General features: G+C 52.1%; 6 protein-coding genes across 6 annotated transcripts; 2 read left to right on the top strand and 4 right to left on the bottom strand.

The window, feature by feature from the left end:
- Positions 1-2,227: 2,227 nt before the first annotated feature.
- On the top strand, positions 2,228-2,609 carry P168DRAFT_315409 (uncharacterized protein; the record flags this gene model as incomplete). The annotated part of the gene is made up of 2 exons (XM_024839902.1): positions 2,228-2,347; positions 2,424-2,609. 2 exons carry the CDS (start codon positions 2,228-2,230, stop codon positions 2,607-2,609), a joined length of 306 nt encoding a protein of 101 aa, XP_024697997.1.
- A 279-nt stretch (positions 2,610-2,888) lies between these two features.
- P168DRAFT_278889 (glycoside hydrolase family 11 protein) lies at positions 2,889-3,602 on the bottom strand (the record flags this gene model as incomplete). The annotated part of the gene is made up of 2 exons (XM_024835732.1): positions 2,889-3,288; positions 3,337-3,602. The coding sequence occupies 2 exons, from the start codon at positions 3,600-3,602 to the stop codon at positions 2,889-2,891; spliced, it is 666 nt and encodes a 221-aa protein (XP_024697998.1).
- A 678-nt stretch (positions 3,603-4,280) lies between these two features.
- Positions 4,281-5,978, bottom strand: P168DRAFT_315411 (Zn(II)2Cys6 transcription factor; the record flags this gene model as incomplete). The annotated part of the gene is made up of 4 exons (XM_024839903.1): positions 4,281-4,977; positions 5,030-5,480; positions 5,528-5,650; positions 5,729-5,978. 4 exons carry the CDS (start codon positions 5,976-5,978, stop codon positions 4,281-4,283), a joined length of 1,521 nt encoding a protein of 506 aa, XP_024697999.1.
- Positions 5,979-6,419: 441 nt separating this feature from the next.
- On the bottom strand, positions 6,420-7,366 carry P168DRAFT_287412 (FMN-binding negative transcriptional regulator). Its single transcript, XM_024836569.1, has one exon. The coding sequence runs from the start codon at positions 7,353-7,355 to the stop codon at positions 6,579-6,581; it is 777 nt and encodes a 258-aa protein (XP_024698000.1). The 5' UTR covers positions 7,356-7,366; the 3' UTR covers positions 6,420-6,578.
- Positions 7,367-8,061: 695 nt separating this feature from the next.
- On the top strand, positions 8,062-9,480 carry P168DRAFT_263774 (putative transsulfuration enzyme family protein; the record flags this gene model as incomplete). Its single annotated transcript, XM_024834821.1, has 2 exons — positions 8,062-8,214; positions 8,273-9,480. The coding sequence occupies 2 exons, from the start codon at positions 8,062-8,064 to the stop codon at positions 9,308-9,310; spliced, it is 1,191 nt and encodes a 396-aa protein (XP_024698001.1). The 3' UTR covers positions 9,311-9,480.
- A 171-nt stretch (positions 9,481-9,651) lies between these two features.
- Positions 9,652-11,160, bottom strand: P168DRAFT_228774 (putative oxalate decarboxylase; the record flags this gene model as incomplete). The annotated part of the gene is made up of 6 exons (XM_024833151.1): positions 9,652-9,848; positions 9,901-10,021; positions 10,083-10,425; positions 10,481-10,674; positions 10,733-10,968; positions 11,028-11,160. 6 exons carry the CDS (start codon positions 11,158-11,160, stop codon positions 9,652-9,654), a joined length of 1,224 nt encoding a protein of 407 aa, XP_024698002.1.
- Positions 11,161-11,326: the final 166 nt, after the last annotated feature.

Raw genomic sequence — 11,326 nt, forward strand, 5'->3', positions numbered from 1 at the left:
ACGTCCACGTGCACTTCCCTGCTTAATTTGATGTTATCGGGGAATCGGCTGTTGTTCATAGAGGAGAACCGACATGAGCATCATGGTAAAAACGGCGCCCGGGGTGGAAGACGATATGAGCAGGTTGACAGCAATAAGGCGAACGATCGCGTTCTTACAAGGAACTCTGGGGCATGCAAACAAGACACCAAGAAGGGACTTGTCATATCCTGAACCCCACCAGCTGCAGCATTTGCTGACCCTTTGACGACAGGAACAGACCCGACGCCATTTGCAAAAGAGCAATCGCGTCCATAGTAGTAAAACTTTCACGTTGCTTGCATAGCAACACCCCATACGAGAAATTCCCACCGATTCCCTACTAAAATCAGCCCCTTTCACAGGCTGCATATCTCTCAGCATTCCCTAATGTCTCTGACACAGAGATCCCCTTCGCAGGCTGTCTTCAAATTACCTATAATTTGCAAGTTGGTATCAAAATTCCCCTGTCAAGTGGATCGAGACCCATGTCAAACTGCTCAGTCATGTTCACTGCATGTGTCTCATTCACTGTTGCCTTGGTGCACGGGTGACGACTGGTCACTCTCGGCAGGCTGGGCATGGTTCAAATATCCCTCATCCGAGGACCCAAATGCCCGGCTGATTGGGTTCTTTGCGGCTTATACGAGTGAGATAGTAGATGTAGAGTTGTCAGTAGAACAGGACAGAGCTTGTGCTTGGGTCCTCCATCATCCTTCTTGCCATTTTCCCTGCGTGGCGCCTCGTGAATCATGAGACGATCCTTGTTCGCTGTTTCTTTCAAACTTCAAAGTCTAATCAGTATTGAAAACAGGCAGGTACACCAATATCATGTGTACCAGGTTAGACACTGATGACATATGTGGCTGACCAAGGAGTACTTAACTGTCAAACATAAATATACTAATTACTACAAATACAGAGAAAATGCTAGGAGGGCTACAGGATTAACTAGGGCATTTACTAATTGTGTAGCATGTCTATCAATAATAAAAGCACACCGCACATTCATGAGCACTAATTTCTATATCTCCCAGACACTGTTTGACAGCGAAAAGACTCGCAATCAGGGGCTTGAGCCCAGCTTCAAAAAATTTCATTTTTTTTCTCCTATCCAGTACGAAAATCGCTGTGCGGAGTACAGGGGATGGACATAGTTCAGCTGGGATAGCTATAAGCCCTCACAGGAGCCCGATCCTTACATGACAAAGGGGATATGCAGGTGGTGATATGTTATTGGAGCTCATCGCAAGTGAATCCACGTCCTGCGAAGCATTGAGGCTGAGCATCACCAATTTATTTATACTTTGGTGGTATATGTGGCGCCGTTGGGCGTTTCCACATTTCTTGATACGAGGCATATGAAAGATCTGACCGTCTGCTTTGACCGTCTGTCTGGAGAACCTCTCGGGGAAGAGCAGAGCGTTTGCATATCTTCACGGACATTGAAATTACCGATTAATTCCGAGTCGTGCTGAACATATAGCCAAGAATTTATTGCCGGTTTGCTCCTTGTCGCGTCCGATGTTGACCATCCTAGTCAGGCAAACATTGCATTCAAGACCCCGTCACCCCCACCCCCGCCAACTTTCTCTGGTCGGTAACTTAAATTCTATGTGTGGTATATTCATTGGTTCTCAGGGCCTCCTCCACTTGTCTCCTGCATCCTCCAGCCTTGTACCCAAAGCTCTCACCGTTTCTCTTAGCCAGATCGGGATACAAACCGCGAGTAGCTAAGAACACAGCTCACACTATCATCTCCCAGCGCATCTTATTTCTCGTAACCCCTGTTGGTCTCTTTGACCCCGGTGCCGATCTCAGGGGTTCTCATTCGTGCGGAAGCACATTCTGCGTTCTTCTGCTAGTAACTGGCCCAGAGAAACAGCGTCTCCAGATACCCAATTGGGATATCCAGAAGGCGATCATCTCGTATTATCGCCGACGTGGGCCCAGAGGCTCGTATCGACTTTGCGTCAAAGAGAGCCTAGTTGCTTTGAGGTTATTCTTTTGGAGGCATGGGATGAATGGGAATATTGTGATGCGGCGTGTCCATCCTTGGCGAAATGGTCTCTGGCTATATAAAGGTGGACATGCCCTATCTGCTGAACAGCTCTATCTCCATCGACTTCAGGACATCCTCTCCAGACCCACATCCGATTCTTATCAACACCTCTCGGGACTCTAAATCAGTTCTTACCAACCATTTACAATGAAGGTGCGAGGCGCGATTCACCGCTGTCGGGAGCATTATACTGACATGAAGCAGTTCACCGCCGTCCTCGCCCTCTGCGCCCTCGCCCCCATGGCTCTTGCCCAAGGCTCCCTCATGGTTTGTTTTCCTTTCTCTCCTGCTCCCGCTGAATTTACCGATGTTCAATTACATACGCTAACATCCTGCGCCGTAGGACAAGAGAGGATGCAAGCCTAGCAACTGTGCTTGCATCGGCCGCCAGGGCCAGTTCTGCGGTGACGAGTCCATCAACAAGGCTTGCACCAACGGTCACGTTTTCGAGTGCAATGGCAACAGCGGCAAAAGCTGTGACTACGGCCTGCGTGACAGCTGCAGGAAGTGTGGCAAGCTTGGCTGCTAGATGTTTGATCTTGCGAGGATTACTTAGTTCATGTGATGGCTGTTTATGTTTGAGATAATCTAGCTGGGGGTCGTCAATATTCCAGGGAGAAATGATACAAATCTGCATGAGTACATATTGAAAGAGTAATTGGAAATCCAATTTCATCCTCCTATTTAGTATTCAATTTGAATGTTAGAAGTATATACAACTCTCAATCTCCCTCTCTCATACTAACAACAGTCGTAGATCGCAGTGGAAAAACACGTTTTCCCCAGGTCAACAGTCGTCTGTAGCCCACTACTCAAGAGTCATACTGGCAGACCCACTGCTCTGATAGCCCTCAGTCGCAAGAATCAAGTAGTCGTGCGAGCCCAGTGTCAGCCCTGACTTGGACCATGCATCAAAGTGATTCTGCACGGTGATTGTGCCACCCACGCGGTGCTCGGTGCGCACTGACCAGTACTGGTCGAAGGTGGCCGTGCCTATAATGGACGGTGCGTCCACGCGGGTGGTCTTATAGATATTGTACGTGCCGCCGTCGCTCTCCACAGTGCCGAGCTGCTCAGCGCCCGTCGACGGATCGTAGGTGCTGAAGCTGTCGACGATGTAGTACTCGATCAGCGGGTCGGTTGTCCATCCGTACACGGACACGTAGCTGTTACCGCTGGGGTTCCAGGTGCCGCTGTAGTTGATGACCCTGCAAACAGTTAGAGACACACATAGTATGCTGGATGAGGCATCCTACTTAGCACTGCCGGGGTTCCAGCCTTTGCCAGCAACAAAGTTTCCGGTATCTTTCCACTCCACGCTGTATTGGCCGCCCTCGCCGTTGGTATAGGTCACATCACCACCACCATCGGTCCAGAAGGAGTAGAAGTAGCCGTTATTCGTGCCAGTCCCGGGCTCGGTCGCCTGGCGCTTGACAAGTTCAAGCAGCGCCTTCCCATTCGGGGCAGCGGAGGCGACAGAAGCGACGGAAGCCGCGAAAAGGATGGATTTGAGATTGAACATCGTGTAGTGTTTGAGTGAAGATATGATGCGGTTGAGAGGTTGGATTGTAGGTGATGAGGGGGTGCTTCGCGACGTTTTATAACTTCAGTCTCCCTCGGATTGTCTCCAATTTAGCCGGCCATAATGGAGGTAGATCCGGTCAGATCAACCGTGGGCCTATCCCCGCCGATCAATAGCCGGCTGCGGAGTGTGTTTCATGTAAATTGACATGCACTTTTACCGGCCCCTCTCCGGTTCAACATCCCTGTTCCGGCAGCTCGACCGTGTGCAGAACTTTGACGAAATCTTCGTCGCAGGTTTGAGGTCCAACAAAAATCAGCTTTCTCATTGTGTGGCCATGTCAGCGTGAGCCTTGGGTAGATATCTTGTTCGTGCCAAATATGCTAGGTCTTCCCATCGTTTTGGCTGTAAACTGCCGGCTCTTCCTCTTGGCATCACGCGCCTACCCACGCCGCAACAAGGCCAAGACGCAGGCGAAAACGCCACACCCCGCGTTATATATCCGGGTGTACACAATGCCTAATGTGGGCTTTGTTTTGGGTCATCGTTCTACCTTGCACACTACCGGCTGTTGGTTAAGCATGTCGGTCAGTTCGGCCCGATCAGACCGTTGCTAACCAGCTAGCTATTCGCGGGACTCATAGATGATGCATGAGATGCTGCTCATACAGCCGCGGTTCAAATCAAAAGCCAGTCGCGGCCCAGTCGGCCGACGGTAAATATCCACTGTGAAGGCTTCCTCCCGGTTGTGTCTTGCGTCCAATACGCCTGCAATATTTGTGCAGCATTGAGTACATTCAGGCAGCTGGTGTAATTCCAGAATCGTTCCAGACTCGCTATGAGATAATCCCGGTGCGCCTGTTCTTGACATACTAGGCCAGCAATGAACATCGGCCATAGAATGCACTTGAACAGTGCGGTATCATCGCGTAGTGCCCCGATCACGCTGATCAACTCTGCTACCGTGGTGTGCTGTGATGTGGTGGTCTTGTTTATGACGTCGAGCACGCACTGCCCGTAGATACAAGCACCCAGTTGGTAGGCCCGGGAAAGTGTGCAGAGACCGTCAATGTCCCTCGGGGCTGACGGTTCCTGTGGCAATTCTGTAGCCCAGAGGTAGCTGTCAAAATTCCGTACGGATTCCAGGACAGAGCCAACTTCCTGGGATTGGTCAGGAGAGGGTCGGGTTATATCATTCTCCTCTGCTAAGATATCCCTTTGCGACGAGAAAAATTGGATAGCACTTAGAAGATACCCGGGACAACCAAGGAATGACTGTTCGACAATGTCGCGCAGGCGGGCTCCTGATCCGTTCAGCGAGAGAAACCGGGACAGTAGTTTGGGCCGCACAAAGGTAGTTCCCAGAGTTTCAATCCTGGCATGGTCAGTATATGGTGCATGTTCCTTGTCAGACCTACAGTGCATACAAGTGGATCTGCGTAGCTAGGAATTGGCGGATCCCCTGGATGGTGGATCCTGGATCATCGGGCTTCATCATGGCCATCATGGTCTTCGCACCGTCCAGATGGTAATTCCAACGGTCGCATCCCGATTCCAGAAGGTCTAAAAATACCAGGAGGAACGTGGTCGCCACGGTTGTGTCTCGCTGGCATGCTTTCGGGTCGCTTAAGGCATTGGCGAGGCCTTGGATGGAGCGATGTTTGAAACGAAGAGCCGCCTGATGAGCGTCAGCTGACTCTGGAAGTGCTGATGCATGATGCTCCGAGAAGGATCGTCCTGTATTGGCGCGGTGGCGGGCAGCTAGGGCGAGAATTGTCTGGAGGAGCACCGAGTCACCCATGGCGAGGGAGATGAGACTTCGGAATGGATTCTTCTCGCTGTCATAAACGATGAAGACCTTGCATATACGATCGTTGTCTAGCTCGATCAGTTCACGATCCCCTTCTAACAGCTAAGACACTTACAATAGTCTAGGTAGTACATGGAAGTGGGATCCAGATTCGGTGTGGACAAAGCACTCATGGTCAATCCCATGCTGTTGGGGCGGCCATACGCCGAAGCATTATACAAGGCATCACAGTCTATGTCTGCCGGGCACAGGTACACCGTCAAATTCTACCTCTTCCCAGAGTAGCGGAGTTTCGAGACGTCACTGAGGAACTCACCGTGGTTTAGATTAGGCCCCGCATCGACGATCAGCTGCATAGAACCCTGGCCAGGGTTCTCCACTTGAGGCCGAGCCGTCTCTTTGAAAGACTTTCCTCGCATAGAGCCCCGAATAGCCACGCCCCGAACCCATCGCAACGGTCTTTCCCTGAAACACTCGAGTCCGGCCTTCTCACATTTGAGGCAGGGCTCCTTGGAGCGGTCGCATTGGATGCGCCGGCGGCGGCATGTATAGCATGGTTCGGACATTTCAGCCACGAAATAGGCCTACAAGTATGGAGGGGAATTATCAACTCTAGATATCACAGCTCGCATGGTGTCCTGGAGAGATAAACGAGGTTTTGCGGTGGACGAGGGGCAGATGTAAATATTGCAGGAGATGACGATGACCTCGGATCAAACGCGAATTGATATCAGGCAGTGATGCATCGTTATCTGTCGCGCTAGCCTGTTTCTGACTGTCACGTGGACCATTTTTCGTAGTGGTGTTCGATCAGTCAGCTATACATTCTCTGGATGCACAAGTGGAAAGCCGCACTGGCAGTGATCCACAGCCAACACTGTGTATCCAGTTCCACCAATTGTTCATGGTTTTTCCTACGCTTGATATCTATCAAATAACAATGTAGGAGGCTCAGTTTGGTGGGTTTTTTTCATTGACGATATGCGTCGGTGTGTTGTGGACAGAGTGTGTACCATTATATATTCCTGCTCCCGCCCTAGAGGTTATAGGTGTTGTGGTATATTTAAAAGCATAAACCTCGAGAGAAAGCAACAATGTGGGACGCTTTGAACAAGATATGCACTGGATATAAAGCAGTGAGATAGTACCTCACGAAACACGCTTATCTATGAGGCCTTCTGATCCTTCTTCTCCCCCCGTTCTTTCACACCTTGTGCAATGCCATCCCCCGTCTCGGTTCCCAACTGGGAAAACCCACCGATGACACCCTCGCGGTCCCCTGGACCCATCTCCTGACTCATCTTGAATTTCCCCTGCAGTCGATCAATGGTGATCTCGATCCCGATGATGTTTTTCTTCAGTAGGTCGACATAGCTCGTTGGCGAATCGGACACCGCCCATGGCGTCGGGGCCTCCCCGCCGGTATACCCCATGATGCGGGACTCGGACTGCTGCGTAAGATCGGTGACCTGGCGCTGCAGGAAGGACCCTGTCTCTTCGGACTTGGAGTCGGAGAAGACGCGGATCTTGCCGTATGCTTGCACGGCGGAGTAGTTCCACGTCGGCACGACCTTCCCTGTCGCGGGCTTGGTCTCGGTGTAGAATTTGGGCGTCACGTAGTGGTGGTGGGGCCCGTTGAAGAGGACGAGCACTTCGTCGGGCAGTTCTAGGCTGCGTTGGCCTTGCTCGTGCTGTGCGGCGAGGGCCTCCATCAGGACTTTGGCTTGGGGGTTTTGCTTGGCGATGTGGCCGCGGAGGATGCCGTTGGATGGAGTGCCATCACCGCTATCTGGTACGTCAAGCACGAAGGGGATATGGCTGGATTGGATCAGTGGGTGTGATGGGGATTTGATGGCTGTGGTGAGGATGCCAAGGGGATTGTCCCGGATCAGTTGCTGGAGGACGGAGATGCAGCCCTCAGCATGGACCGCACGGAGATACATGACGGATGATATTTAGTGTTGTATGAGGCAGTTGGAGAAAGAGGGGCACGTCCTCCTTCTTAAATAATTTCATTATTGATTATCTTGAGGATCTTTTGGTTCTGTGATTGGTGGGGATCGCCGAGGATAGTACGATGACTCAGATCAACTAGAATGTCAAATATGGGAAGAATTAATATAAGCATGTATAGAGAAGACATCTACTATGATGATAATTGTTTTCATTTATCGGGTGTTGGACATGGTATCTCCTCTCCGAAGCCTGATTGCTATACCTCAACATACTTCGACAGACCTATGCTGACCATGCTTATACCTATAGCGGTGGAGTCGCCGCTTAGCATGGGCAGATTCGGTGCGCATACATGGCTGCGATAGTCACTCGAAGGGGGGATGGTTTATTGTCAAAGTGAACATTCACTGCATACACGGAGCTGTAAAACAGCCCATTACACTTTTGAAGCATCAATTGAAGGTACCTACCGGTTAATAGATTCTGTGGTCGAGGCCCATAGAATCGAAGAGGATGCCATGCCAGATGCGGCAGTTGACGGGAGTGGAGACGCGTGCTGAATTAGGGTTGGCCAGATCACGACCCGGTATCCACTGTCCATCAGCTTTCGGAGAGTGGAGAAGCGCCAGCATATTTATACCCTTGTTGCATGTTCGACAAACAATCCTCTTCAACAATCATCTTCCCTGCAACATGGCTCCCTCGAATGACTCCCATCCTGCTACCAGGGCTTTACACGCTGACGACCCCCTCAATCTCGTCACCGACGTGGCACCCCCGATCCATCTATCCACCACCTTTCGCTTTCCCAGCCACCCCGATCAATTGGTCCCCAGTGAGGACCCAGTGGTAGGCAGATTCCTCTTCCAATCGCCCCGGGGATAGAACCTGACGAAAATTTTAGGACGAATTTGACGGCAAGAATTATGTCTACGCGCGCGAGTTCGCCCCAAACGCCACCCGCTTTGAGCGCATCCTCTCCTCGCTGCTCAATGGACACGCCGTTAGCTACGCATCCGGCCTAGCTGCCATTCATGCCGCCCTGGTGCTGCTCAACCCACGTCGTGTCTCAGTGGGAGACGGGTACCACGGCAGCCACGAGGTCATTGCCGTGCTGTCCCGCCTGTCCGGTTTGAAGAAGCTGCCCCTTGACTGTCCGGCGGAGGAGCTCGGCGAGGGTGATGTTATTCTGCTAGAGACGCCCGTAAATCCATTTGGGACCGCGTTCAGTATCGAAGAATACGCCGCCAAGGCCCACAGTCGCGGCGCGTATCTCATCGTCGACAGCACGTTTGGCCCGCCCGGCTTGCAGGAACCGTTCCAGTGGGGCGCAGATCTCGTCATGCACTCCGGGTCTAAGTACTTCGGAGGCCATTCCGATATGCTGTGCGGAGTCTTAGTAACAAAACGCGCGAACTGGCTGAAACAGCTATTCGAGGACCGCCTGGCGCTGGGCAACGTCATTGGCAATATGGAGGGTTGGCTGGGCGTACGCAGTCTGCGTACGTTAGATCTGCGTGTCCAGCGCGCCAGCCACAGTGCTGGGAAGCTGGTTGCGTGGCTTCAGGCTGGTTTGGAAGCAGCAAACCCAGCGCCAGGAAGTGAACAGAAGGCGGTGCAAGATATGGTGCAGACCATCTACCACGCCAGCTTACAGGACGAACCGTGGTTGAAGCGACAAATGCCGAATGGATTCGGTCCTGTGTTTTCCATCATCCTGCGCGGGGAGGAGCTTTCCCGGAATCTTCCCAGTCGGCTTCATTTTTTCCAGCATGCAACCAGTCTCGGGGGTGTGGAATCGCTTATCGAGTGGCGCGCCTTGTCGGACTCACGGGTTGATCGGAGCTTACTGAGAATTAGTGTGGGACTGGAGGATTGGGAGGATCTCAAGGGTGATCTCCTCCAGGCGTTTAGGGCGCTTGGTGCCAGCCACGCGCAATGAAAATCCACTTCCTAATTTCGCAAAAGGGCCCGCCCGATCTATGCTCAACGACCGGTTATTTTTACATGGGATAGGTTGTAACGCCGGTTTGTGCGCCGTCCTGCCGGGCGCATAACGGATGCGTATGTTTTACGCAATTCTGGCAGGAGCGACAGGTCAGAAATAGAAAGGCAGTTCGTGCTATTTTGCGCGTTTTGACCTCTTTTTTTCCGATCTATCACTGTCAAGTGACCGGGTTACAGTAAATTATTGCAATTATAGGCAGCGGAGCAGCTGCCCGCCATGAAGAGAAATTAATTACAGCGGGATGGATACATCGCCCGGGATACGGTTGAGTAAAGTTATCCCTTAACAAGAAGCTGCTTCTCCTTCTTGATCTGCTTGACTACCTCGATGTCGACCTTGAGGGTGTTGGCGACAGTGTCCGCAGGGGTCAGGGCCAGCCACTGGGCGAGTGAAATGTCCGCCACACGGTCGCTCTTGTAGATTTCGATCCAGATAAGTTTCTCCGTCTCGGAAGTGTTCTCAATGTAGTGGCCTGGCTACATTAGTATTGGTTTGGAAGCTGGTGACAGCCGGATTCTACTCACCACTGTTGTCGGGAAAGACGCCGGTATCTCCTGCGCGGAAATCGAAGGTACGCGCCTTGGAGTCACCCAGGAAGACGGTAGCGCGGGCTGTGCCTTGGTGGAAGTACAGCCACTCCTCGGCCTGGTCTTAATCAGCGATTGATCTCTAACAATAGGTTGGAATTGGAGGATGAAGAACATACGTTAGGGTGCCAGTGCAGCTCGCGAAGGCCCTTGGGCTCCAACTCCACAACGGCAGCGGCGAGGGTCTTGGAGATGGGGAAGTTGGTGGAGTCGATCTTGCGGAATGTACCACCCTGGCCCGGGACAGGCTCGGGGTCGTGGTCGTACGTGTGGTAGACGTAGGAGCTCGCGCCTTTGAGAGTGCCCTGGGGTGCGTCGTCCAGCTCCTTGCTGACGGTGCCGTTGAGGATGTAGGGGTCCTTGGAGGGCACCGTGTCGAACACGGACGCGTCGACGCCGAAGTTCTTGGCGAGGATATCCTTGGGGGTGTGATTGATCCAGTCGTCAACCATGAAGGTGGTGCTGTGCATTTATTGTTAGTCGCGTGCAAAGTCGGAGAGGCAGTGGAGCAACATACCCAACTTTCTCGAAGTCACCGTCGTCGAACGCCAGGAGGTACTCGTTCTCATCCTCGATACCCTGCACATTGTGCGCCACACCCTTGGGGAAGTACCAGATATCACCGTAATTCAGCTGCTCGGTGGTGAATTGACCGTTCTCGTCCACACCAGTCAGCAAAATGGAGCCCTTGTACACAAAACCCCACTCTGCCTGTTCATCATGGTCAGCCGTACATTCACTTTTGACTTGTCTCATCAGGAAAACATACCACGCGGTGCCAATGCAGCTCACGGATAGCACCCTTAGACAGATGTTGCTGTGCTCCCGAGATATCATGGCTCTGGGGCAAATCCTGAACAATTTGTTCCCGGCTCCAGCCTCCCGGGAAAATGCGCGCCTTAGAGTCCGAGAAACTCCATTTCAAGTTGGGTACCCAGCCATTATCCGTGCTCTCCTGGCCCAGGTTGGCAGGGTTCTGCAGGTCAAGAGGCTTGTTGGTGCCTCCTAAAGACGTTGTTGCATTAGTCGCGATCTTGAAGCATCATGGGGGGAATTGTTCTCACCATAAATGGGGGCTCCTTTGCCTTCGCCGTTGATGGGCTGGCCATCCTTGAAGCCCGAACGCTTCCCAACTGCGGGCGAGGCTACAGAGAGTGTCGCAAAAAGCGAAATTCCAAATAACTGACTAGCCTTCATGGTGATGATCAAGATATCTCCCAACAATGCAGGCGACTAGGACTTGGATTGACATGACAGAGCGCTACCAGGCTGGTATATATCTGCCATTCCGTCGGGAGGGGTCGCTGTCCGGGATCTCGAAAACAAGGAATCACAACATTGACCCTGAAAATGGTGACTTTTT

Source organism: Aspergillus campestris, assembly GCF_002847485.1.
Source record: "Aspergillus campestris IBT 28561 chromosome Unknown P168scaffold_1, whole genome shotgun sequence".
In the NCBI taxonomy this organism is placed as follows: Eukaryota; Fungi; Ascomycota; class Eurotiomycetes; order Eurotiales; family Aspergillaceae; genus Aspergillus; species Aspergillus campestris.

Coding starts and splice junctions, on each gene's coding strand:
- P168DRAFT_287412 (XM_024836569.1), bottom strand. CDS start 7,355: ATGTATCTCCGTGCGGTCCATGCTGAGGGCTGCATCTCCGTCCTCCAG.